The sequence below is a fragment of the Pezoporus flaviventris genome, unplaced genomic scaffold (genome assembly GCF_033815535.1).
Source record: "Pezoporus flaviventris isolate CSIRO_AGI_PZ_B2104156 unplaced genomic scaffold, CSIRO_AGI_Pfla_v1 ptg000739l, whole genome shotgun sequence".
Lineage (NCBI taxonomy): Eukaryota > Metazoa > Chordata > Aves > Psittaciformes > Psittacidae > Pezoporus > Pezoporus flaviventris.
In genome coordinates this window covers 8,598-32,801 of record NW_026893284.1, presented here as the reverse complement: position 1 = coordinate 32,801, position 24,204 = coordinate 8,598, and the positions used below count along the sequence as shown (strand labels likewise).

The window sequence follows — 24,204 nt, the reverse complement described above, 5'->3', positions numbered from 1 at the left end:
GTCCTTTCCCTTTTGGAAAGCCCCCCATAACAGGCTCAAGCAAATGTCCAGTGGCAGCTCCGTCACCCACTTCCTCCTCCTGCCATTTGCAGGCACATGGGAGCTGCAGCTCTTGGATGTCTGACTCTTCCTCGGCATCTACCTGACTGTACTCCTGGGCAACGAACTCCTCATCACCACCACAGCCTGCAACCAGTGCCTTCACACCCCATGGACTTCTTCCTCCTCGACCTCCCCCTGCTGGACCTGTGCTCCATGTCCACCGCTGTCACTAAAGCCATTGCCAGGTCCCTCTGGAACACCAGGGCCACCTTCTTCCTGGGATGTGCTGCCCAGGTCTTTTTCTTTCTCTCCTCAAACACAGACGAGTTTTATCTTCTCACCATCACGCCCTACAACCACTATGTGTCCATCTGCCAGCCCCTGCATGACGGGACCCTCCTGGGCAGCACAGCTTTTGTGTCCACAATGGCAGCAGCTGACTGGGCCAGAGGGTTCCCCAGTTCTCGGCTGCACACTGTGGGACTTTGTCACTTCCCTCTGCTAAGGCAATGCCCAAAGGACCAAAGCTGGTGGAGCAGAGTGGGTTCCTGTCCCCACTCTGCCTGTTCTGGGACAGTTCTGCCACTGTCCAGAAGCTCTGGGAGAGCTTGGGAGCCCTTCCCTGAGGCCATGTATGAGGAGATCGGTTACAGCTCAGCATGGAAGAAGCAGGCAAGGTTCAGTTGCCCATGTTCAGTGGCTCCCCTCCATGGGGCACATCTGCCAGGCTTTTCCCCCTTACTCCCTGTCCTGGGTTCAGCAGTAGCAGTCATTTTTCTCCTTCTTGGTAGCTGGTGCAGTGCTGTGTTTTGACTTTCGGCCTGGGAACAGAGCTGATAGCGATGTTTTGGTTTGGCCAAGGACTTTGTGAGCCTCATGCTCTGCCAGGGAGGAGGGGAAGCCAGGAGGATGCAGAGACAGGACACCTGACCCAAACTGACCAAAGAGGTATTCCATACCACAGCACGTCATGCCCAGGATGTAACTGGGAGTTAGCCGGAAGGGCTGGGACTGCAGGGTGGGAGGAGGTATGGGTCAGTGCTTGGTCGGGCCTGCGGGGTGAGTTATCGGTCGGCTGGTGGTGAGGTGATGTATTCTCTTCCCTTGTTATTTCCTTTATCGTTGTTATTGGTGGTAGCAGCAGTGATCTGTGTTATACCTTAGTTACTAAACTGTTCTTATCTCAAGCCGTGGGAGTTGCATTCTTTTCGATTCTCCTCTCTGTCCCTCCGGGAGTAGGGGGAGAGCAAGAAGGGGGGGCAAGTGAGTGAACAAGCTGTCTGACTGGGTTTAAACCACGACACTCCCCCACCCATGGCTGACCCCCTGCGCTGGGGTCTGCGGGGAGAGCAGCAAGGTCCTGGGCCCAAGAGTGGAGCTTCATCTCACCAGTTCTTCCTGTCCAAGCCAGGGACAGCCCCTGTCTGTGTGCTCCTGCCTGCTGCGTGACACCTGAGGGTTGAGGGAAGGTCCTGTCCCAGGGCAGCTCTGGGAGACCCGTTGAGACAGGGCTTGTCCCAGGGGAGCAGGGCGAGTCCTGAGCCCTCCTCCCACTCAGCCTTTTCTCTGTGGGTCCCCCCAGCAGCGAGCACAAGCTTCGTCACCAGAGCACATCCCATAACATCACAAGGTTCCTATTCAAAGAGGTCCCCGACTTCCAAGATTCTAGGAGTCTTTCAGACTGTAATTTGCGATTCTCTCTCCTTAACTGTTGGTGTTCCGGGGGACTTGTCTGTGGCATTTAACCCATGGCAAAGGTCATGCAGAGCATCTGCGCTTCTGGCTACACCCTTCAGAGAAGCCACCTGTGTGCACTGCAAAGGGGAGTGTTGAGATGGGCTGTGTCCTTGGCGAAACCCCTGTTCCTGCGGGACACACAGCCCTGCCTGGGAGAGAGCATGTAGAGAAGGGCTGTGCTGCATTCACAGGGCAGTGTTTAGCTCCACTCAAGTGACATGATGCTCTCAGAGCTCTCTGCCTTGCTCACGCTGCTCCTCTCCCTTCGTCCTCACCTTGCTGGGTTTTGGCTGCGGCACAGACATGGAATGAAGACAGACAGTCATCCTCAGCCATGCACACCCCCTCGCACTGCAGCTGAAGGCAAGAGACCAGCTCTTTGGGAGTGTTTTTTATTAGACTCATATTGGAAGTAGTAGAGGAGCCATGCAGAGGGAATGTCGGAGGCCAAAAGAGAGAGCAGGTATTCCAAAACTGAATACAAGAGACTGTATAAAGTGTCAGTGTTCAAATGTCTCCTTCATTCATCTTTTAGAAAAAGAAGAGGCTACTTTATATTAAAACACGGCTCACTGTTGCTCTGTGGGAAGGCATATTGACCTTTGCAGGAATACGAATGACTTGCCAGCATGTAAAAAAAATCAAGCCATTTCTAGAACTGCTCACTGTAGTTTTATTTATGTCAGAAATTCCCAAATTACCCACTTCCAGGGTAACTGCAAGACATACCTCCTCTCTGGATTTTAAAGAGAAGTCTGCTGAGGACAAGGCCTGCTGCATGCAGTATGTTTTGGAACGAGGTTTTGGTTTTCCTCTACTTTTTGTTATGGAAGCTGCTGCTCTTTAGCAACAGCCCTGCTGAATTATTCACCCTAGGGACTGGTGGTGAAAACACAAACCTAACTGGAGATCCTCCAGCTCTCTGGTTCTACTACAGTGCTCAGAAATAACCAAAAGACAGGGTCTACAGCAACAAGAAGAAGAAAAAACTGATAAATTAATCCCTCTGGGTAGCCTAAATAAGTGTATAGCAGCATCCTTTAACAGCATGGTACAAGACCTCCCACTGGAGAAGATACATGCTCTCTATGAGCCGTTGGCTGAGCAGAGGAATTCCAGCAAAGCATGTTTTGTCAGTTTGGGGGCATCAGTAAGATGTAGCTTCTGTTTTCTTCACGCTCAAAAGTCCAGTCTGTGAACCTGTGCCACAAGCTACACACAGCATCATATCTAGAAGACATGTACCTTCCATTTGGAACATCTGGATTTCTCCTTTAGAATTAAAAAAAAAGTTATCTCTTTTGCTGGAGAAAGTGTTGTGTGGGGGTATTTTTTGAAAGACTGCAAAGCACCTCAAACCAAAACAGCAATTGTCACTTACAGGAGTTAACCCTGCAAGCTGTGTGCACTCTGAAGTGCCCAAAGGAAGGCTATTGGCTTTATCCTAGCCCAATTTCAGCATAAAGTACCAGAGCTCAGGGAAGGGACCTGCCAAAAGTCTTCCTGAAACCAGAGAAGAGGCAGTTTCAGGGTGCTCTGTGAGAAATGCATCAGGTTTCACCCAGAGAATTCTCCCCTAAATTATTACAATTTCTGTTATTGTTGGTATTATTTATATTATCACTGTATTTTACTTGCTTTCAATTATTAAACTGTTCTTATCTCCACGTACAGGTTTTCTATTCTTCCGATTCCCGTCACCGTCCCACCAGGGGATGGGCGAGCGGCTGCCTGGTGCTGAGTTACCAGCTGGATTTAAACCAGGACAGAGGGACGCTCCAGTTTGCCCTCATCTGCCCTTACCTGGGGCACACGGTGTGTGGGAAGGGAATCTCCTTTACACAGACACCACAGGAGCCCACACTCCCTCAGCCACTCTGCTCACTGTGGTGATGCAGCCAGAGAGGATCCAGGCATGCGGCCGCTGGCAGAGGAGAGGGGGCACAGACACAGGCACACAGAGCGCAGCTTTGCTGAACGGGTTTATTGATCATGAGAGGGAAATGGCCCAGGGCTCCCCAGGGCTCAGGTGGGGTCCTCCAGGGACGACCACCTCCTCATGCCGCTGGAGGGGGACACGATAAGGATGTCACCACCACTTCCGGTCCTGAAAAACAGATCCCAAAATGAAACAGTCGCCCATGGTGTCTGCTGGCACATGAGAGGGGCCTTGTCCCCAGTGTCTCTCTCTGCAGAGACCTGGGGAAGGAGAAGGGAATTGGAGACCCCAGTAAGCCTAGGATAGGGCTTGGCTCTTGTGAGATCCATAGGGCACCCAGAATCCCTTACAACAGGATGCCTTGAAACCTCCCGGAGCCCTGCCCAGCCCTCACGGTGATCCTGGGGGTCTGCATGGCACCAGAGCCCTTGCCTGTCCGGCACGGTGATCCTCTGCGTCTGCAACGTCCTCTTGCAAGTAATAGAGGAGCCAACAAGGAGAGGTGCCATGCTTTATCTTGTACTCACCAAGGAGCGGCTGGTTGGGAAAGGGATACTCCAGGGCAGCCTTGGCTGTAGCAATCACGAGATGGTTGAGTTTGAGATCCTCAGGACAGTAAGAAGGGTATACAGCAAGCTCACTGCCCTGGGCTTCACGAAAGCAGACTTTGGCCTCTTCTGGAACCTGCTTAGTAAGGTTCCACAGGATAAAGCCCTGAAGGGCAGGAGGGCCCAAGACTGCTGGTCTATATTCAACGATCAACCGGCTTGAGGAAAGGGATGCTTGTATCCTGACCTACAAACTCAGGAGTGTTGTGTAAGGACTAGAAGGAAATGTGGCAGGAAGGCCAGGAGACCTCCATGGGTGGATAAGAAACAGCTGAGAAAACTTAGAAGGAAAAAAGAAGCTTATAAAAGGTGGAAGCAAGGACAGGCAGCCTGTGCAGAATACAGGGACATCGTCCGGGAAGCTAGGGACCAGGTTAGGAAAGCTAAGGCCCAGTTAGAATTAAATCTGGCAAGGGATGTGAAAGATAACGCGAAGGGCTTCTATAGGTATGGAGCAAACAAAACACAGACTAGGGATAATGTAGGCCCTCTCCAGAAGCTATCAGAAGAACTGGCTACCCTGGATTTCGAGAAGGCTGAGGTTTGCAATGACTTCTTTGCCTCAGTCTCCACCAGCAAGTGCTCTGACCACGCTGCCCAAGTCTTGGAAGGCAGACACAGGGACTGTGAGAATGAAGACCTTAGGCCCACTGTAGGAGAGGATCAGGTTCAAGATCATCTTAAGAACCTGAACGTGCGCAAGCCCATGGAACCTGATGAAATCAGGACAGAGCCTTGGGTGATATGATCTAGGGTGAGGTGTCCCTGCCCATGGCAGGGGGGGGGAACTAGATGATTTTCAGGTCCTTTCCGTAACTATTCTATGATTCAATGATTTTATGATTTGTACTGGACTACACATAAGAAACCTCTGTCTTATATAAGACTCTGTCTTATATAAAAGACATGATAGCAGAGTGTTCTGGGGCACCAGAAGGATGTGTTATTTACAACTTAATACAATAGACCTCAAAGTGAATTTAGTTTGGGGGTTTTGGGGGGGGTTGGTTTTCTTTTTTTTTAAGGTTCTTTCAGTGAAATGCAAAGCTTTCACTATAAGAACAGGCAGGCAGTAATCTCAACTGCCTGCTCAGGTCCTCTGCAATCTGAATTTCAAGAGCTGAAAGATGAGCTCAAAAAGCAACATACCTTGTCTGGACCATTTATCTCATTTCCATCTTCTGCCCTTGCATTAAGATCTGGGGCAGAATGCAGGAGGTACTGGGTTACCTGGACCCCTTCCTCCCCAGGAATCGAGGCAGCCATGTGGAGAGGAGTTAACCCCCCTAACTGAAAACACAAACATAGCATTAAGACTCCTGTTTACCAGAAGCAGCACTTAAGTAGTGATAAATAGTATTTTAAGAATAATCCAAGCTCACTCTTCCCATATGCTGTGCCTCAGAATGGCCACCAGAAATCTAGAGCCCGGACTTATAAGACTGTGGAATACTAAAGGCCCCAGACGCTTAGCCTGTTAAATATCACAACAGCTGTAACCAACGTGAGGAGCAGCTTTGCAAATATTCCTCAACCACTCACAAGCTTGGCAACCAGAAAACATAATAAGAAAAAAATACTTGGACAGTAAGGAGCTTTGAGTTCTTTCTACTAAAAAAAAAAAAATAAATCTTTGAATAGGATAATTGCTTTAAACAGCTTTCTGGCCGTTCTAAGGCTGATTCTGACGTGCAAGATATTTTACGGTAGGGCACTGAAGCTGCAGTACACATCTAGAATCCCATTATTATGAATTACCATTCAGTAAAACCTTCGATGGAAGCCGCACATCAGACCTGGCTCCCCTTTTTAAGAGGAGTTCCACTGCTTCTGCATCCGCACCTTTAACAGCAAAGAACAGGAGGTGTGGTGGGGCCCAGGATGCGCTGCGATCTGCACCTCGACGAAGCAGTAGCTGGATTGTTTCCCATCTCTTCTGTCGTCTAGAATTGACATAGAAAATACCAGAATAACATCTTGGCACTTTCCAAGAAAACTCTAAAAGCTAGTGGACTAAAATGGCTTGCAGGTAATAGACTATAACTGTCACTTAGCAGAGGGAAGACATAGCAGTCTTTAGGACCACATCACAACTGTCATACCCCAAGCAGGCAACAATATTATGACCTGAAGAGGAGATGGTACAGTCAGTGTATCTCAGCCCTCTAAACTAAAGCAGTGGCATGCAAAGAGCAGCCTCTGCAGTCATGAAAAGCTGCAGCATGGGGACAGATAAAAGAAGCTAGGCAAGGTTCTCTGCATCTTCACCCATCTCACATGTGACTTGTAAAACATTTAATCTTAGTATTGTTTAATGAAAGAAACAGAGTCCTCCTTCCTGCCATCAAAGACTGCTTGGAAGTTTCTTTCCTCAAGTAAACTTCATTTACCCATCCATCCCAACAAAACAAAGGTACAGTGTTTCTCTTAAACAAAAGCTGGCACTGGAGCTATGCTAGATTAGGACAGTATATTCCAGGTGCCATCTGCATTTCTATGGAGGCAAACTATCCACACACACACACACAAAAGAATCTGACACCCCAACAAAATAAAGCAAACAGCACTTGGATATCACCAATACTTGGATATCACCCAGAAATTGCATCACAAAGTGTTCTCACGGTATACTCATCTTTTCAGGCATTGCAGTAACTCTGCTTTACCCACAAGCCCTACATTCAGCAGATCTCTATATTCCAATGAACGATATGCAGTATGCACACTATTTCAGACAACAAGAATCATGGGAGGTGGGAGGATGTGCCACAAAAGTAAAATGTGGCACAAGTAAGGGATGAAGGTCAGAAGGCCAACCATGAACTTTCAGTCTGGGGGTTTTGAGATGTCAAAATGACCTACACTGCCATAAAACCCACACAAAAATTTTGACATCTTTGGTGACTGCTCTGTAAGCAAAGCAAAAAGTGCCCCTTTCAAAGATCCACAGATGCGAAACAGTTGGCCTACGTTTCAGTTATCACTGCTGAACAGACACTTGCAGAACACAACAAGCAAGTTCATATGCAGTCAAGACTTCAAGTAACAAACAAATATATTCTCCTTCCTCAGCTCTGCACTACACTGCAAGTGTCCATGGCATATTTAGAAGCTTTTCACACTCTTCTAACAAGACGTCTTGCTCAAGCACAATGTCCTTTGCTTGAACTGCATTTTTCAACTTATAATCTTTGTCGCTGCTGCCATGAGCCACATTAGAGTGTATAAACAATTAGTGGTTTCTACTTGAAAGCAAGATTTGTACAGTTAAACAATCAAAAAATATCTTTCCTTGCAATGGATGCACGCTTATGTGACATATGTGAAAAAATGTTACCTCCTTTTTGCAAAACCATTTATGAGAGTTGGTCTCCCATTCCTAGCGCATGAGACTTACTCTGACATTATGCCTTCAGCATCACTGACAGTTTCTGAGGATTCTGATTTTTCAGTCCACTTAAAGATTAAAAAAAAAAAAAAGAAAAGAAAGGTTACTAAAAAGGTTAAAAAAATCTTCTTCCTGTGCATGACTGAGTATACTAACACACCTGTTAATCACACCTTTAATGCAATACAGCGTATAATGATACTGGAATTTTGTTAACCACTGTTAGGGAAATAATTTAGAAGTAAATTGTAACTACGTTTTTGCTTGTTCGTTTGGTTTAATTTCTTAAAATAACAGAATATTTTTCTTCTTCAATTTCAGGGGAAGTTCAGGTCAGATATAAGGAAGAAGTTCTTTACTGTGAGGGTGGTGAGGCACTGGAACAGGTTGCCCAAAAAAGAAGTGGGTAAATGCTCCAACCCTGGCAGTGTTCAACGCCAGGTTGGACAGAGCCTTGGGCAACACGGTCTAGGGTGAGGCATCCCTGCCCATGGCAGGGGGGGTTGGAACTGGATGATCTTAAGGTCGTTTCCAACCCTAATTTTACTATGATTCCATGGTGTCTAAAGCATGTTTAGAACAGTTAAATCTTTCTTCCAGTATACATCACCTAATTTAAGAGAAAAAGAATTGCTGAAATAAAACGAGACACACACAGATTTTCAACCTGCATTAGCTTGCATGAGAATCTGATACTAGGATCTACAAGGTTAATTCTTCCAAATCTGGGTGCACGTTCAACTCAGAGGAAAAGTGAAAGCAGTGTATGTCTACTCGTCAAATCTCACAACTGTTACAGACACGGACCAACATAGAAAGATCCCCTCTCTACTCCTCATTACATTATAGTACTATGAGAGTTACCAGCTCTACACTGATTTTCTGTGCAGTTTCCAGCAGCAGCTCTCTCTCACTCCCCTTCTCCCTTTCCCATAATTGCCTTGCAACTTCAGCAGTGTTTCGCATGATCACATGATCATACTCTTGGCACTAGAAGAGTGACTTCAGAGCAACCAAGGATTACTTGGGACTTAATTTCCAACAAGTTTCCTCGAAGCATGGGCCTAATCTGTCTAACCTCATGCGAAAGTCCCAGAGGCACCCCTTCCATTTCTAGACTACGTTGAAACACTTCTAAGACCACACAGTTCCTGCCCAGACCCCTTTTTCAGCCGTTTTCTCATCCTGGCTGGTGATTCCCGACATCCTTGCTTTCATTGCTTTCCCATTCCCATGTTTGTACTCTTACAAAATTCATATCCTGTTCCTACACAGGAAGCAAGAGCAGGTGTTTCATTTTGTGGCAGAAGAAAGGTTAGGGATACGACTCTTCCTTTTTGAGTACTCCCCAAGCATCAGCAGACTTCTGACAGAACAATTGCTTTTTAGTAGCCACCTCCATGATGCCAGCAAGGTTACCTAGCACCAGGAGAATCACCTACATCCTACTGTTCTACTTACACTTTTGTAATTCCCATTAACTCTCCCACTGCATCCTCACCGTGTTAAACACCTCGCCAGCATAGCCTCGCATTCTGCTATGGACACAGTGCCTTATTTCAATTGCTGAGTAAGCTTGTAACTAACTGCACAGGGGCATGTTCCTTCGAGTTAGGAGTCAGCAGTGAGAGCAGAGATTATTCTGTAGTCTCAGAGTGCAAAATGTATTAAACTTCTGAGTTTGTCCTAGGGAGTATATACAGTAAATTTTAAAAGCAAGCTTACAGGTTGACAAAATAATGCATTATGATTCTGTTATTTTAGATTAGAAGTAAACAAACCTTGTAACTGTGCAAGCTCCTCTCAGCAGTATTACCCTTAAAAGATTCTTCTGGATAAATGAGAATAAAACACATGGAGAGAGCAGGTAATCCTTCATCACTACACTTACTCACATCAGCTCCACTATGAAGAAGAAGATTGACAACAGCATTATGGGAATGAACCTGTAGAGGGGAAACATCCATATTTGCACATATAAGAACACACTTCTAGCGTGGGACATGGAAAGAACTGACAACACAATTTTGAGGTAATGATGCTCTACACTGTTTGTCTAATTCACATTTATATTTTCCTCAAAACAGAAGCTCAGTGTCTTACAGGGTTCAGAACAGAACATTTTTTGGTTAATTTTAAACTAATGGATTTTGCAGGAATTCATCGAGGATTCGTGCACAGAGAGACTAGAAATGACTGAGATGGCTATAGGAGAAATACAGCGTTTGAAATTATCTAGCTTCTGCTTGGCATTTACAGTGAATACTGAGTACAGCTGACAGCAAAACAAAGAAGAAAGGCAGGGGGAGAGACTGCATCCCCCTCCGACAGAAATCGGAGTTGTACACGCATAGCTTCAGCCACCACCACTTTTCAGCAAAACCAAAACAACTCTGTGTGCATCTGATTTCAAATAGGAGAAAAAATAATAAGTGCACAGTCACATCCAAGAACGTAACACCGCATAATCACAACCTGAAATCAAACCTGGCATTCGAAATCACTGCTAATATTTACTGAAGGGCTTCTTTTAGGTTATTTATTCACCACAGGGGTTGGCACGATACCAGTCATTACGGACACTACTCATGCCACACCGCTTTTCTGGTTTTCCTGCTTGTTGAACATTCCTTCGTACTATGTAAAGAAACAAGAGAAAAATTTAATCCAGCCTACTACCCCAGGAATTTTCTTATCATGTGGTAAAGAGTCATGCTTAGAATCTTGCAGCTGCAGCAGCAAGTGCTGTGTATCCACGCTTGTCAGCTACGTCTGGATGAGCAAGCCCGTTCCTCAGAATCAAACAGACCCCATCATATTCTCCTCTTGCTGCCTTCTTAATTAGCTGCTCCGAGGCAAGTTCTCTGGGGCGTGGAGGCCCGTAAGCATTGCGGGCTCCGCTGAGAATGAAGCTGACATCTGAACTGAACTCCATTTGACTGACTCCGTTTAAGCAGCCAGGTACTCTCAGACCACTGCTGCAGTTACAGAAAATGCATCAAGAATAAAATATGCTGGTCAGCAAGATGGGAAAATAAGGCTAGCTATCATTTTAAGAGCTATTTTAGATAGTGTGAGCTTGCTTATATTAATGGGGTGCTGGCAGTAGCATACAGCTTTTATGTAGACAAGTTAAAAGTATTTTAGATGTTTGATGGATGGATAAGAAAACAAAATGTAACTTCCATGTGTTTTTATGAACCAATTTAGCATGCAGAGTCATGACATTTGTTTATGATTTAATTTTCATCGCCTGCTTTGACTATAAAATATACATATGTAGCTTGTGTTCCTATCAAAAAAGCAAATAAGGAAATACTCTGTGGGCTCAAAAAGCATCTCCGCATACAAGTATCAAGCTACATAAAAACTGATGTGCAGTTGGCAGTTCTACTGGCTGTAGACTTTTTTGTTACAGCGTATTTTGTATAGCCTTGAAGAAGAACAAGAGTCAAGACAACCACAGCGAGTTATCAACAGCCACATTTTCAGTACTTTCGAAAACCTGGCACTATGCTTCTCCGTATTTTTATTTCCATGCAAGACTACATTCTCAGGACAGCGAAGATCAGAACAGGTCTCCACAGCCCTTGACTCCCAATTCTTTTCAAAACTGGACTTCCACAAACCCTGACTTGGTAATGAGTAATGGGATTATTTTTCTAGGTGTGACCAGGAGAAACCTAACCTTTAACTTAAAGGAATAAAATCTATAAATTGAGAGGTGAATACGTTATTTGCTTCCTTTTTTTAAAAAAAAAACAACCTTATTGACAACTTGTAATCTCAAGGCCACAAAACCCAATCTGGAGTGCAGCTTTTATCCTGCAACGCAAATTCGAAAATAATGAACACCCATGGATAGTAACTGATAAAAACCCACACATAATAAACAAACCATCAACAGTTACCTGTGCTTATACACATGCATCTGCATTCTAACATGCCAAGGGTCCTCCTCAGAAAGCTTCCAGGTGTTCTGAAAATACAGAGCATCACACTCTTCCAGGAAGGAGTGAGTCAAAGCAAGATGATCCATGTTAAGGGAATATGCAAAGACTCCTTCAGGTAAAATATCCTTATCATCAAAAGGGAGATGTTTATAGCTATGGAGAAATGGGTCTTCCTCAAGTGAAATATACTCCTTCTGAGATCTGTCATCAATGTATCTGCAGTGTGCTGGATAATCCAAGACAGAAAAATAACCAGGTACTTCAGTACATAGTTTAATTAGATGATCTCTGAGTGTCCACAGATGGCTCAAGACAGGTTCACACGAAGCTATCACAACCTCAAAACAGCCATTTGGAGCAAAAATCAGCAACGTCACACTGAACTGTTTAGCTACAAAGATAAACGAGTAGGAGAAAAGCACTATCACTGGCAGAATATGCTGGCAAGCATAAAATTCTGAGTATGGTTATGATCTGAAGTGTCTCTCTTTTTCCCCTAGCTTTAGATTTTACATCATATACCCAAACTAAAGCTCTCCTGAATCTGTAATTAATGCCACATTATCAACACTGAGCAAGAATGCTGTGTCCTTGTTGATGTCTCCTCAGTGTTGATTGATCCTCTAAATGCAAAGACTCTTACATTGTTTCTCTCTATGTTTTAGATTATTTGATGAATTGCAGAGATACCCAGGGATCAGCAGGAACAGGTGGGCACTGCTCTCCTACACTTGGGACTTTTCAGCTATACCTCTTAGGAAAATGAAGAAGGACTGCACGATCTTAGAAAACAAGACTTCCAGCTTCTACTAGCAACATCAGGGCTGAAAATGATGCCCAACAGCCAACCAGCTACCTGGAAACTTCAGAGTGCTATCTTCACAGTTTCCTAAAATGCAGTATTTTTCCAGTTTCTTACTGCTGGCATTCTAATATGCAGTACTTTTCCAGTTTCTTACTGCTGGCATCCTAATATGCCTTTTGAGAGTACTGTCTAACAAATAAGCTCTTCATCAAAGAAGGAGAATAAGTACCAAAATTATATACATTAGATACGTGAACAAGAAACTTTCCCAGGCAGCACTGGCGAGGCTGCACCTCAAATACTGTGTTCAGTTTCAGGCCTCTCACTACAAAAAAGACATTAAAGTGCTGGAGCTGGTCCAGAGAATGGCAATGGAGCTGGTGAAAGGCCTGGAGCACAAGTGTGGTGAAGGAACTGGGGGTGTTTAGCCTGGAGAAAAGGAGGCTCAGGGGAGACCTTATCACTCCCTACAACTACCTCAAAGAAGGCTGTAGTGAGGTGGGGGTTGGTCTCTTTTGCAGAGTAAAAAGAGAAAATGGCCTCAAGTTGCACCACAGGAGGTTTAGTCTGGATATTAGGAAACATTTCTTCACTGAAAGGGCGGTCAGGCCTCGGAACAGCCTGCCCAGGGAAGTGGTAGAGTCACCATCCTGGAGGTATTTAAAAAGACATGTAGATGTGGCACTTAACGGATGTACACCACTTAATGGTGGACATGGCAGTGCTGGGTTAATGGTTGGACTTGATGGTCTTAAGGGCCTTTTCCAGCTCAAATGATCCTATTATCACCTCCTTCAACATTTCCCCGTGGAAAAGTGGAGTACAGCAGAAGCTAAGCTGTTGAAATAGCATCCTAAATCATGGCAGATCAAAGCATGACAATTTTGCTCTAAAGAACTAAAACACTAAGGGAGCGACTCGAAAAAAAAATAAATAAAAAAACCAAACCAAAGCAAAACACTGCTGACTTTGAAAGGCACGGGAATTGCAGTATTAGCACAGCAATTTCCCAGTTACCTGAAATTTTCTGCCATCCTTCCATTCCAGCGTCCCATAGCCTTCTACACAGCCAAGATAAAGAGCTGTGAATTTGGAACCATCAGGCCAGTAGTAAATCCCGTTTCTGTGGCGGTGACCTACGTACAACTTTCCCACATATCTCTGTAATCCACAAAAGAGGACAAGACAACAAGAATGATACAACTGGTAGGACAAAAATAAGTGAAATCGCATTCTTACTGCAACAGAGCAGGACTAACAAGATGCAGGCAACTGACACGTGAAGAGGATGAATCTGTTACACAGTGAAGACTGGGCACAGTCTCAACTTCACTTTAGCTGTGGTCTTCAAAGCCCAGCCAAGATTTTACCAATTTCTCTAGAAGCTCTTCCATCACATAGCAATCAGTAGTTCATACTACTTCAGTAGATGTATCTCAGTGTTCATATTCTCATTGCTAAACGACAGAGGATAAACCAACATCTATTCAATCACTCAACAGCTGTCATAAAGACCTGTATGCCAACGCACCTTGAGCATTCTGCATTCAAAACAAAAGGTAAAAATCTTCAACTGTCAGACGCATGTGAATGGATTATTAAAACTTTACACACCACTTGCTTTAAAAGTGCTCCAGAACTGTCACTTTCACCCTTCCGTAGAAAGCACTGATGAAATTTTGTACCATAGGTAAACAAAGTGCTGGACTGTACAAAAGTGGCAGATGCTCCGTAAAAAAGTTGTCCATAACCCCCTCTCTTCAGTGAAGAAAACCTTAGCTACCAACCTGCTCACCTGACTGTACCTGACTGAAATCTGATCGTCATTTATTTAAGTCACAAACACCTTAAGGTATTCACCACTTTGAAGCAAAACCAAACATTTGGAAGATATTTTATATAAATCGATCAAAAATTGTTAATTAAAAGCAAAAAACACTTAAATAACAATCACAATTCTTCACTTCTTCTATTGCTGTCTAGTCCAGCTTGAAAATGAGGCTTGAAAATGAGACACAAGCAGCAGCGCCTCAGTATGATGAAAAGAGGAGAATACCTGTTACTAAGCCAACCTAGTCAGGCCCTTACAGACACAGCTCTCTGCCCAGTGGCTCTGCAGAGGACCCCCTGCCTCCCACCCCAGAAAAGAACTGTTAGGGCTGAGTATGGAAATGAGGTCACCAGGGAGAAAGTCGTTCACCCGGCTGTGACTGAGGACTCTGGGCAAGATGCTGCAGTTGAGCTCTGTTCCCCTCCTGAGGGGAGCCACTGCTTTCTATCGAGGCCAGCCCTGAGTCCAAGCTTTGGCTTCAGGCAACAGATCAGCACTGTGGGCTTGAGCATTACCACTGGACTGAGAGGACAATGCCCAAGGTCAGTCCCCAGCTTCTCAGGAAGGAAACATGCACTGGTGGTTTCTGCTACAATACCTCCAAAATCGTATCAGGAGGGTTGGGAGTGTGGAAGAACCATAAAACCCTGCAGCCCCAATTCTCTTTGCAGTCATAGGTCTTTGAAGTTCTCTGCATGTCAATGGTGGCACCTGTAAGGAAGGGAGAGCAGGTGACTGCACGAGGCCACCGAGTAGGAGGACCCTGTGCTCAGACGCCCTTTCTGATGCTGCTGGACAGCTCCACGTCTGTCAGTCCTCTCCTCATCTCCATGCTGGTAGGGGTGCCTAGCTGCGCAGGATGACAGCACCCATATGCCTGGTGTCTGCTCCTCTCAGCGCCACAAGTAGAAGGCCTGAGGGTGCTGGTGAATGAGGGCAGACCAAAGCTGAGGGCTTGCTGCGTGGGCAATAAAGGATGACCCATCCGTTCTCTTTCCAAATGCATTGATGAGGAAGAGAGCCCCTCCGTCAGCCCTGGAATGTGGGAGGGGCAGTGCCAGAGGCACCTGCGCAGAAGCGGGACCAGGAGGGAATCCAAGAGAGCCACTGCCACAGACTTGCTCTCGGACCTCATGAAGCTCCCCTGCTTTCAGCTCCCCTGCTTAGGAGAGCAGCACCTGGAGGACATCCTCCTTTGGGGAGTGCTACAGACAAGTGCATGGCAAGGAGAATGGGCTGCTGTGTCCATACCAGATCTTTTCAGGGCCCAGTCAGATCTTCTGATGTAGACTTCCGAAGCCAACTCCAGGGCTGCCTGGTTCATCTCCTGCCTCTCCTGGGAAAGACACAAACAAGCACAGAAAATGAGCACGTCAGCAGTCAGTTCAGCATGGCTACCAGCACCCAGGAAGGCAAAGGGTCAGTGTCAGAAACACAAGGCAAGCCTTGTCCAGTAAGCTGAGAGACTGCAGCTGACATGAGCCACAAGCACAGTATATGTGGCCACGACCATGGGGTCCTCACTCCCTTGTTCCCACCTTCCATGCTCAGGCCATGTCCACAAAGGCTGGCCATGGGAGTGGGCCTGGGTCTCCCTGCTGCTCAGGGCCCAGCCAGAGCAGCCAAAGGTGCCCGTGCCAAGGGAAGAATGCTGGAAGATTCCTACTGCCTGAAGCACCAGTTAACCTGGGCCCAGAGAAGGGCCTGGGCAGTGCCAAAGCTCACCCAGCAATCCCCTGGCACAAGCTGGCTTGCTGCGCTCAGCAGGCTGAGCCCACTACTAATCCCAGGTAGTGCTTCCTCAGGGCTTCTGCCCAGCCAAGCCTTCTTCTCCAAAATGCAGGGTTACCTTCTTCAAACTGCTTATCTCCACCTAAAGAGGTAGAGCAAATCAAGACTTTCGGCTCCGCACCCCTGCGTCTGGCTACACAGCAGGCTGTCCTACCATGACCAAAGTCTGGGCCTCTGGTGAATGTGTGGCAAGGAGACTGCCCAGTGGCTTTACTCTTGGCTCTCCCTGAGAACGGCCACAACATGAGCAGTGCTTGTGGGAGCGGGGAGCTGGCTGAGGAACACCCCTTGCTCTCCCCTTTGCTTGCACTGGCCCTCAGACATCTCCTTTCTCCCCGTGTCCAACACAGAAACACGGAGTACATACATACTCCTTTCCCCATCTCTGCTTGACAGCAAAGATGCAGCCTGCAGTGGAGCAACAGGAAGAAGTTGGCAGCGGCAGCAGCAGTCCCCACTGCTCAAAGCACAGCTGGCAGCACAACCCAATTCTCACCCGCTCCCTCCATGCACCCTGACCCCTGCAGCATGAGGCTGCCCCCTCCCCAAAAGCCCAACTACAGAAACAAGCAGTATGTACACAGTGAAGATACACACGATCAGCAGGTATCTCCACAGGGATGCAAGGGTACCTGCCGCATGGCAAACAAGGCTGAAGACCGTCCCTGGGCAAAGAAACCAGGGAAAAGTTAGGCCTCTGTCTTGAGGTCTCTTCTCCAGGACGCTCAGCCAAGAGTGTTTTGGCTCCCTGCAGGGAGGCAAGCACCGAGGCCTGGGCACCACCTCTCTGGGGTGAAGAGCAGAGCAGCCTGCATTTCTCCAGCCACTTGTGACATTTTGCCAGACTTCTGGCACAGTGCAGCGCTCGGAGTTCACCCCAAGGACTTTGCAGCAAGAGCCAGTGCTGAGCTTACTTGCAAGTGCAGTGGCCTTGTCATGACGCTTGGGTGGCCCTGGAGAGGATGAGCTGGGAGTGGACTGAGGAAGGCATTTCACCAGCTCCACCTCTGTGAAAAGGCTCCTGTGGGAGGAAAACAAAAAAGATGCCGATTGCTCGCAGTGCTTGCTGGGAGAGCAAGCCATGCTTTCAGCCACGGCCCACCAGAAAGGGGGTGGGCAATGCACAGGGCTCTTGCGCAGAAGCGTCTGTCAGCTTCCCCATGCTGATCCATGACCTGCTGGCTGTATTAGGCCGTGTCCCAGCTACCGTCCTAAGCTGATGCCAGGCGGTGCTGGGAGATGGTAGTGCTGGGAGGTGAGGGGCACTGGGAGATAGGGGGATCTGGCTTTGGGGGCTGTTGGAAGGTGCTTTTGTGTTGGAGCAGTGGGCAGACACCATAGGACGCCTGGCTGTCAGGGGTCCTTTGTTCCCCTTCAACATCCCCAGATGCCTGGGCACTTGCATGTCCAGCTGCCCCGTGCAGGAAGCTGGACTGATGCCAGCTAAGGTGGCTGAAGCCATGCTGGAGGCAGGGGTGACTCTGTGCCTAGGCCGGGCTTGCTGCCAGGGCTGGTGTCTCTGCCAAGTCTGGCTTTGCCCTGGGGGCTCTCGGGGAGGGCAAGGAGGAGTCCTGGGAGGGATAAATCTGCCCCTCACCTTCTCCAGCCTCATCCAGGACTCACCACACCGCAGATAAACATGAAAGTCGCAGTGCTCAGCATGGCCCTGCTCTTCACCATCCTGCTGTGCACCCCAGCAGATGCTCAGGTGAGTCCCCAGTGCCCCGTGGAGGGGCTCAAGGCTGGGAACAGGTCTTGGCTGCAAGATATCAGCTCCCCTGCAGGATGAAATCATAGTGGTGAGCATGAAACCCCTTGAGTTGGCTTCTCCCTTTCCCAAGCAAGAGGAAAGGGAGAAGCCCCAGGTGATGCAGCTTTCTGCCTTCCACAGTTCTGTTTGTTCCCAAGCTTCCACGCAGTATAGCTCCTGATACCCAGAGCCCAGCTTCTTCCCTGAATGGTTGGACCTATCTCCGCCCTAGGAGGGCCTGACCCATTCCTTCTCTCGGTGCCCCCACACCCCTCCCTTTTGGGCCCCTTCGTCCTTTTGGTCCCCTCAGGCATCTCCTCCCTGGGACCTCCTCTCTATCCTACCTAGGGTCCCCAGATGCCCTCCCTTTGATCGTTCCCAATGCCTTTGGGACGTCGCCCCCCTCAGTCCTTTGCCTTTCATCCTGTCTACTGTGGTAATGTCCCCCAAAACGCTTCCTTGAACCCCAGCTCCCAAAAACTCTCCCAGTCCCCTCACTGTGGTCCTCTGCAGTCGTCCTTCTGCCTCTACCAACCACCACGCTTGAAGTCCCAGTATCTTCTGCACTTGAATTCCTCTACCCCACCTTAACATCCCATACAGTCCTGTCCCTTCTGCGCCATCAGCCTGGTTAATTCACGCCAGTGCCCTGTCTTTGCGTCCCAGTCACCCCATCCCCTTTGGAGATCCCTAATTCCCCAGGCTGTCCTTCCCTCTGTCCCCACCCCTGGTCACTGCATGAACAGGTATCCCAGGCGCAACTTGGAGCAATGGGGTGGGGGGAGCAGAAAGGATCTTCCTGCTCAGACCAGAGGGAAGCCATGGGGCTGGGGACCCCTGTACCCCACGCAAAGCCCCACCAAGGTCCAATCCGGACAAGCTCTTTGCTCTCTTTCCCAGGCAGTCTTAGAAGAAAGTGGAGATGATAGCCTGAATGTAAGTACTGGGGTGGACTCAGAGGGCAACCAGTCTGGGGAACTGGATGGCAGTTTGCGCCTCCCATCCCTTGCTGGTCCCTTGCTGGTACTGGGACATGCCAGTGACCAGTGAGCTTTTGTGGTCTCTCTACAGGGGGAACTCAAAATAGAGGAAGGGAAGAAGCCTGAGGTAGGTACCATGAGTTCTGCTGTCCCCAGATGCTCCCCTCACGGCCACAACACTCCAGGACATCCCAGTGTGCCCCTGCGCAGCCCAGTGCATCCCACTACAACCCTCGAGAGCAGCCCCACACCCCAGTGTTTTTCCAGGGAGGCCCCCTTCCCCTGGGTCCCCCTTGCACTCCCATCCATCCCATTACAACCCAGAGCACCCCAGGATGCCCCAATACACGGCCATGCACCCAGGTGGGCCCCTTCCCCAGGATCCCCACTGCTTTCTCTGTGCCACCGTACAAATTCACATACCCAATTTCTCCCTGAAAGCACCTTCTCCAAGGACCCCATTGCTCACTGCCTTCCCTGCCTGCCAGTACACCCCAGTGCACCCAAGGGTGTCCCTAACCCTCCCTTTCTCCCCAGGTTCCTTTCGAGGTGCTTCTCCGCCAAAAACGCCTGGCTGTAGGTCTTCGTGTCTAGGTGAGCAGCATCAGGGCATTTCCAGCCCCACAAGGGATTCTGAGACCCAGGAAATCCCTGAGCCCTCAGGGTTGGCCAGAGCTTGGGTATGGAAGACGGAAACAGAGGGGACTGTCCATGATCCATGTGCCAGGGCAAGCTGGACAGAGCTGCCTTTCCTTGCACTCAGCGGGGCTCAGCAGACCCAGAGGATCACCGTGCCGGACAGGCAAGGGCTCTGGTGCCATGCAGACCCCCAGGATCACCGTGAGGGCTGGGCAGGGCTCCGGGAGGTTTCAAGGCATCCTGTTGTAAGGGATTCTGGGCGCCCTATGGATCTCACAAGAGCCAAGCCCTATCCTAGGCTTACTGGGGTCTCCAATTCCCTTCTCCTTCCCCAGGTCTCTGCAGAGAGAGACACTGGGGACAAGGCCCCTCTCATGTGCCAGCAGACACCATGGGCGACTGTTTCATTTTGGGATCTGTTTTTCAGGACCGGAAGTGGTGGTGATATCCTTATCGTGTCCCCCTCCAGCGGCATGAGGAGGTGGTCGTCCCTGGAGGACCCCACCTGAGCCCTGGGGAGCCCTGGGCCATCTCCCTCTCATGATCAATAAACCCGTTCAGCAAAGCTGCGCTCTGTGTGTCTGTGCCCCCTCTCCTCTGCCAGCGGCCGCATGCCTGGATCCTCTCTGGCTGCATCACCACAGTGAGCAGAGTGGCTGAGGGAGTGTGGGCTCCTGTGGTGTCTGTGTAAAGGAGATTCCCTTCCCACACACCGTGTGCCCCAGGTAAGGGCAGATGAGGGCAAACTGGAGCGTCCCTCTGTCCTGGTTTAAATCCAGCTGGTAACTCAGCACCAGGCAGCCGCTCGCCCATCCCCTGGTGGGACGGTGACGGGAATCGGAAGAATAGAAAACCTGTACGTGGAGGTAAGAACAGTTTAATAATTGAAAGCAAGTAAAATACAGTGATAATATAAATAATACCAACAATAACAGAAATGATAATAATACTAGGAAGCAACAGAAAAAATGAAAATCCAGAAAACACAAGTGTTGCCCAATACAATTGCTCAGCACCCGCTGACCAATACCCAGCCTGATCCAGCATCAAACGGTCCTTTCCGTCCAACTCCCCCAGTTTCTATACCGGTCATAACATGCTGTGGTCTGGAATACCTCTGTGGCTAGTTCAGGTCAGGTTCCTCCTGGCTTCTTGTGCCCCTCCTCACTGGCAGAGCATGAGAGACTGAAAAGTCCTTGATCAGGGTAAGTGCTACCCAGCAACAACTAAACCACTGGTGTGTTACCAGCATTGTTCTCAGACTAAAGCCAAAAGAGAGCACTGCACCAGCTACAGGGAAGAGAATGAACTCAGCCAAAACCAGGACTACTACCTGGGTAAGGTAAGGCAGTCTGCCTGCCCCTCCTCCTCTGCTTTGCAGCTACCAGCCCTTGAACATCCCCACCTTCTGAGAACACACGACCACCTTGGCGGAGTGACCAGCCACAGCACAGCAGCCCTGCTCCCCTGCCTTGGCCCAGAGGGAGGCCAAGGAACACATCTTTGCCTTTCACTAGCTCAGCTATTCAATGCTGATGCGCGCTCACACATCACAAGCTGTTCAAAGGGCATAAGCAGACGGTGGATCAGACACTTCTCACACACTGGGGATCAGCTGTCAGAGCAGGGGCATCCAGCAATGTCTGGCTGGAGCTAGGAGGGCTCTGGACTTGGAACCAGTTCCAGTGCCAGCTCAGTTCCAGCCATGAGCTTGCCCTGCCACATGGACTCTCTGGGCATGTCACTCCAGTCTGTATCAGAGAGTAGATCTTTCCTTTGGGAGGCCTTCTAAAAGCCCTTGAGGGATGTATTTTATCTGCCCCTTGGCTTTGTCTCTCTTGCCTTTACCTTCCTCACCAAAGAGGGGAGAAATGCCAGTCAGTAACAGCAGCAGACCATTAGCAATGTCCTGGTAACACGGGAGTTTTCCATCAAGCATGCCGCTGTGACAGGGGGACTTTAGCTAAAGGTGCCCAGGCATGCACACAGCAACACACAGCGAAAGGCAAATGCACATTCAGCAACTCGTTCTGCCAGACAAACATTGTTCTTTATCTTCGACCTAAGTTAGTCTAAAAGTACTTTAACCCTGTGTTTTCCAGGCACTAGCTTTTCTTATATCAACCCCTCTGCCCCCCCCCCCCCCCCCCCCTTTTCTTTTACCTTTACAAGTTCTTTTGCTATGTGACTCCATTTTGCTCAAGAGTTCTGGCCATTTTCAACTTGCTGTCTAATCTTCTGCCTTTAGCAGGCTTTGCAAACTCATACAGTTATAGCCACATAGCAACACCCATGATTTGTGAAAGCCAATACATTTATGTGTTTATCACAGCGGGAAGGAACAACCCCTCGCAGGAAAGGGAAGTGCTGGGTGGGTGATGCTGCTCCAATTTCCAGTCCCTCTGAGCACTTCTTCAGAGCGTCCTTCTGAAAGACACTGAGGCAGCATTTACCTGCTAGGGAAGGATCCTGAGCATTGATGTTTTTTTACTCTTGGTGAGTAGGTTGCGCAGTGGGAGCAGAGTCGTGTGTAAATTGAACTTCTGTATCGGACATCCCTCCTGTCCTAACCTGTCACTGCCTTTTTCTCCGATGACAGCGCCCCATGCCCAGAGGCAGTAAATGTCCAACAGCAGCTCCATCACCCAGCTCCTCCTCCTGCCATTCTCAGACAAGCGGGAGCTGCAGCTCCGGAACTTCTGGCTCTTCCGGGGCATACTCCTGGCTGCGCTCCTGCGCAACGGCCTCAGCAGCAGCAGCACAGCCTGCGACCAGCACCTCCACACCCCCATGTACTTCTTCCTCCTCAGCCCCTCCCTCCTGGACCTGGGCTCCACCTCTACCATTGTCCCTAAATCCATGGCCAATTCCCTCCAGAACACCGGGGCCATCTTCTACCTGGGATGTGCTGCACAGGTTCTTCTGTTTGTCTTTTTTATTTCAGCAGAATTTTCTCTTCTCAATGTCATGTCCTATGGCCACTACGTGGCCATTTGCAAATCCCTGCACTACAGGACCCTTCAGGGCAGCAGAGCTTGTGTCCACATAGCAGCAGCTGCATGAGGCAGTGGGTTTCTCTGTGCGGGGCTGCAAACAGCTAATACATTTTCTTTACCTTTCTGCCAAGGCAATGCTGTGGAGCAGTGCTTCTGTGAATTTTCCCAGATCCTCAAGCTCTCCTGCTCAGAATCATATCTCAGAAAAGCTGGGCTTCTTGTGGTTGGTACCTCTATAACATGTGGGTGTTTTGTTTTCGCTGTGGGGTACTATGTGCAGACCTTCAGGGCCGTGCTGAGGATCCCCTCTGAGCAGGGATGCCACAAAGCCTTTTCCACGTGCCTCCCTCAGCTGGCCGTGGTCTCCCTCTTTGTCAGCACTGGCACATTTGCCTACCTGAAGCACCCCTCCAGCTCCTCCCCATCCCTAGATCTGGTGGTGTCGTGCTGTACTCGGTGGTGCCTCCAACAGTGAACCCCCTCCTCTTCAGCCTGAGGAACTAGGAGCTCAAGGATGTTCTGGGGATGCTGATGACTGGATGTGTTTCAGCAGCCATACACTGCCTGCTTTCCTCTGCAAAGGGCTCCAAGTGTAGGTCATGACAGGCCATGTCTGTCTTTCCTCCTTTACATTTGTTTTCCTTTTTCCACTTGTGATGTTGTCCTCTAAGACATGTCAATTTTCATCCCCTGCTACTTCAGTATCTGCCCATCTTGTGTGACCTGCAGACTTTGTGTCAGTGGGGGGCTCTCACTGTACTTAAGGGAAATAAATGATTCTGCAGCAACTTCTTCTCTGTGTGTTGTGGTTTAAGCCCAGTTGGTAACTCAGACCCATGCAGCTGCTAGCTCATTCCCCCCCCCCCCCCAGTTCTTCCCTTTTCCCCACTCCTGGAGCGATGGGGAGAACTGAAAAAATGTAAATCCCATCAGTTGAGGTAAGAACATTCCAATAACTAAAGTATAATATAACACTGCTACTACTACCACTAATAATAATAATGATAAGGGAAATAACAAGGGGAGATAATACAGAACTAAAAGGGGATAAGGAAAAAACCCAACAATAAACACAAGTGATGCACAATACAATTGCTCATCACCCACCCACTGACACCCAGCCTAGCTTAATTTCCTCCAAGGCAGCTATATCAAAAGCCCACCTGTACCCTTCTGGGTCTTTGAAGTACCATCTCCTCAGACAGTCTATGCCAAGGACGCATGGAGCCTCTGAACCCGTCACAATAGGGTGCTTTTGCCACTCCTTCACAATTAGGCTGATTTCAGCCTCCAGTACAGTCAACTCTTGGGATCCTCCTGTCACTCCAGAGATACAAATGGGTTCCTCCCCTCAACAGTTTGGTGGCGTCAGGGTGCACTGTGCACTGGTATTTACCAAAGCCTTATACTTCTGTGGGACTGATGTGCCAGGCCATCTGATCCACACAGTCCAGCAAACCCGAATTTCCCGCTCCTCTACATGGCTGGAGGCAGGGCCCCTCTAATGATCATAAGATTGTCCACTTATGTCTTGTTGTCCTGGGTTCAGCAGACTAGAAAGGGATTAGTATTCCTTATCACAGGAGTTGGAGTAAAATCAGCTCTTCCACTCCATCTGGGAAGCTGCTCACCAAGGACTGGAGCAGCAACTTTCTTGGGAGGATCATCCTTGACCATTGTTCTCCACACACCCGTTCCTCCTTCTAGGCCTTCTGTATAGTTCCCCGAGTTTATGTAGTGGGCAT

General features: G+C 48.6%; 1 protein-coding gene, 1 long non-coding RNA gene and 1 pseudogene across 4 annotated transcripts; 1 reads left to right on the top strand and 2 right to left on the bottom strand.

The window, feature by feature from the left end:
* Positions 1–5,308: 5,308 nt before the first annotated feature.
* Positions 5,309–9,615, bottom strand: LOC133264300 (ankyrin repeat and MYND domain-containing protein 1-like). 3 transcript variants are annotated; one of them, XM_061444247.1, is made up of 4 exons: positions 9,496–9,570; positions 7,724–7,782; positions 6,123–6,269; positions 5,309–5,616 (listed from the first exon to the last, which is right to left on the bottom strand). In XM_061444247.1, exons 1-4 carry the CDS (start codon positions 9,568–9,570, stop codon positions 5,613–5,615), a joined length of 285 nt encoding a protein of 94 aa, XP_061300231.1. In that variant the 3' UTR covers positions 5,309–5,612. The 3 variants fall into 3 exon arrangements, 2 of the variants coding, with proteins under 2 accessions (XP_061300231.1, XP_061300230.1); XM_061444246.1 differs by having other exon boundaries at positions 5,317–5,616; positions 6,098–6,269; XR_009741631.1 differs by lacking the exon at positions 7,724–7,782 and having other exon boundaries at positions 5,313–5,616; positions 6,098–6,269; positions 9,496–9,615.
* A 741-nt stretch (positions 9,616–10,356) lies between these two features.
* Positions 10,357–11,657, bottom strand: LOC133264301 (uncharacterized). Its single transcript, XR_009741632.1, has 2 exons — positions 11,620–11,657; positions 10,357–10,653 (listed from the first exon to the last, which is right to left on the bottom strand). It is a non-coding gene; the product is annotated as an uncharacterized LOC133264301 (long non-coding RNA).
* Positions 11,658–22,085: 10,428 nt separating this feature from the next.
* Positions 22,086–23,231, top strand: LOC133264296 (olfactory receptor 14A16-like; annotated as a pseudogene).
* Positions 23,232–24,204: the final 973 nt, after the last annotated feature.

Excerpts from the sequence above, each read along its gene's own strand:
- LOC133264300 (XM_061444246.1), bottom strand. The coding sequence starts at position 9,570 with ATGTGTTTTATTCTCATTTATCCAGAAGAATCTTTTAAGGGTAATACT. Across the intron at positions 6,270-7,723 it reads GCTGAAGGCATAATGTCAGA|ACGACAGAAGAGATGGGAAA; the intron begins GTAAGTCTCATG and ends TGTCAATTCTAG. Across the intron at positions 5,617-6,097 it reads ATGTGCGGCTTCCATCGAAG|TTAGGGGGGTTAACTCCTCT; the intron begins GTTTTACTGAAT and ends TTGTGTTTTCAG.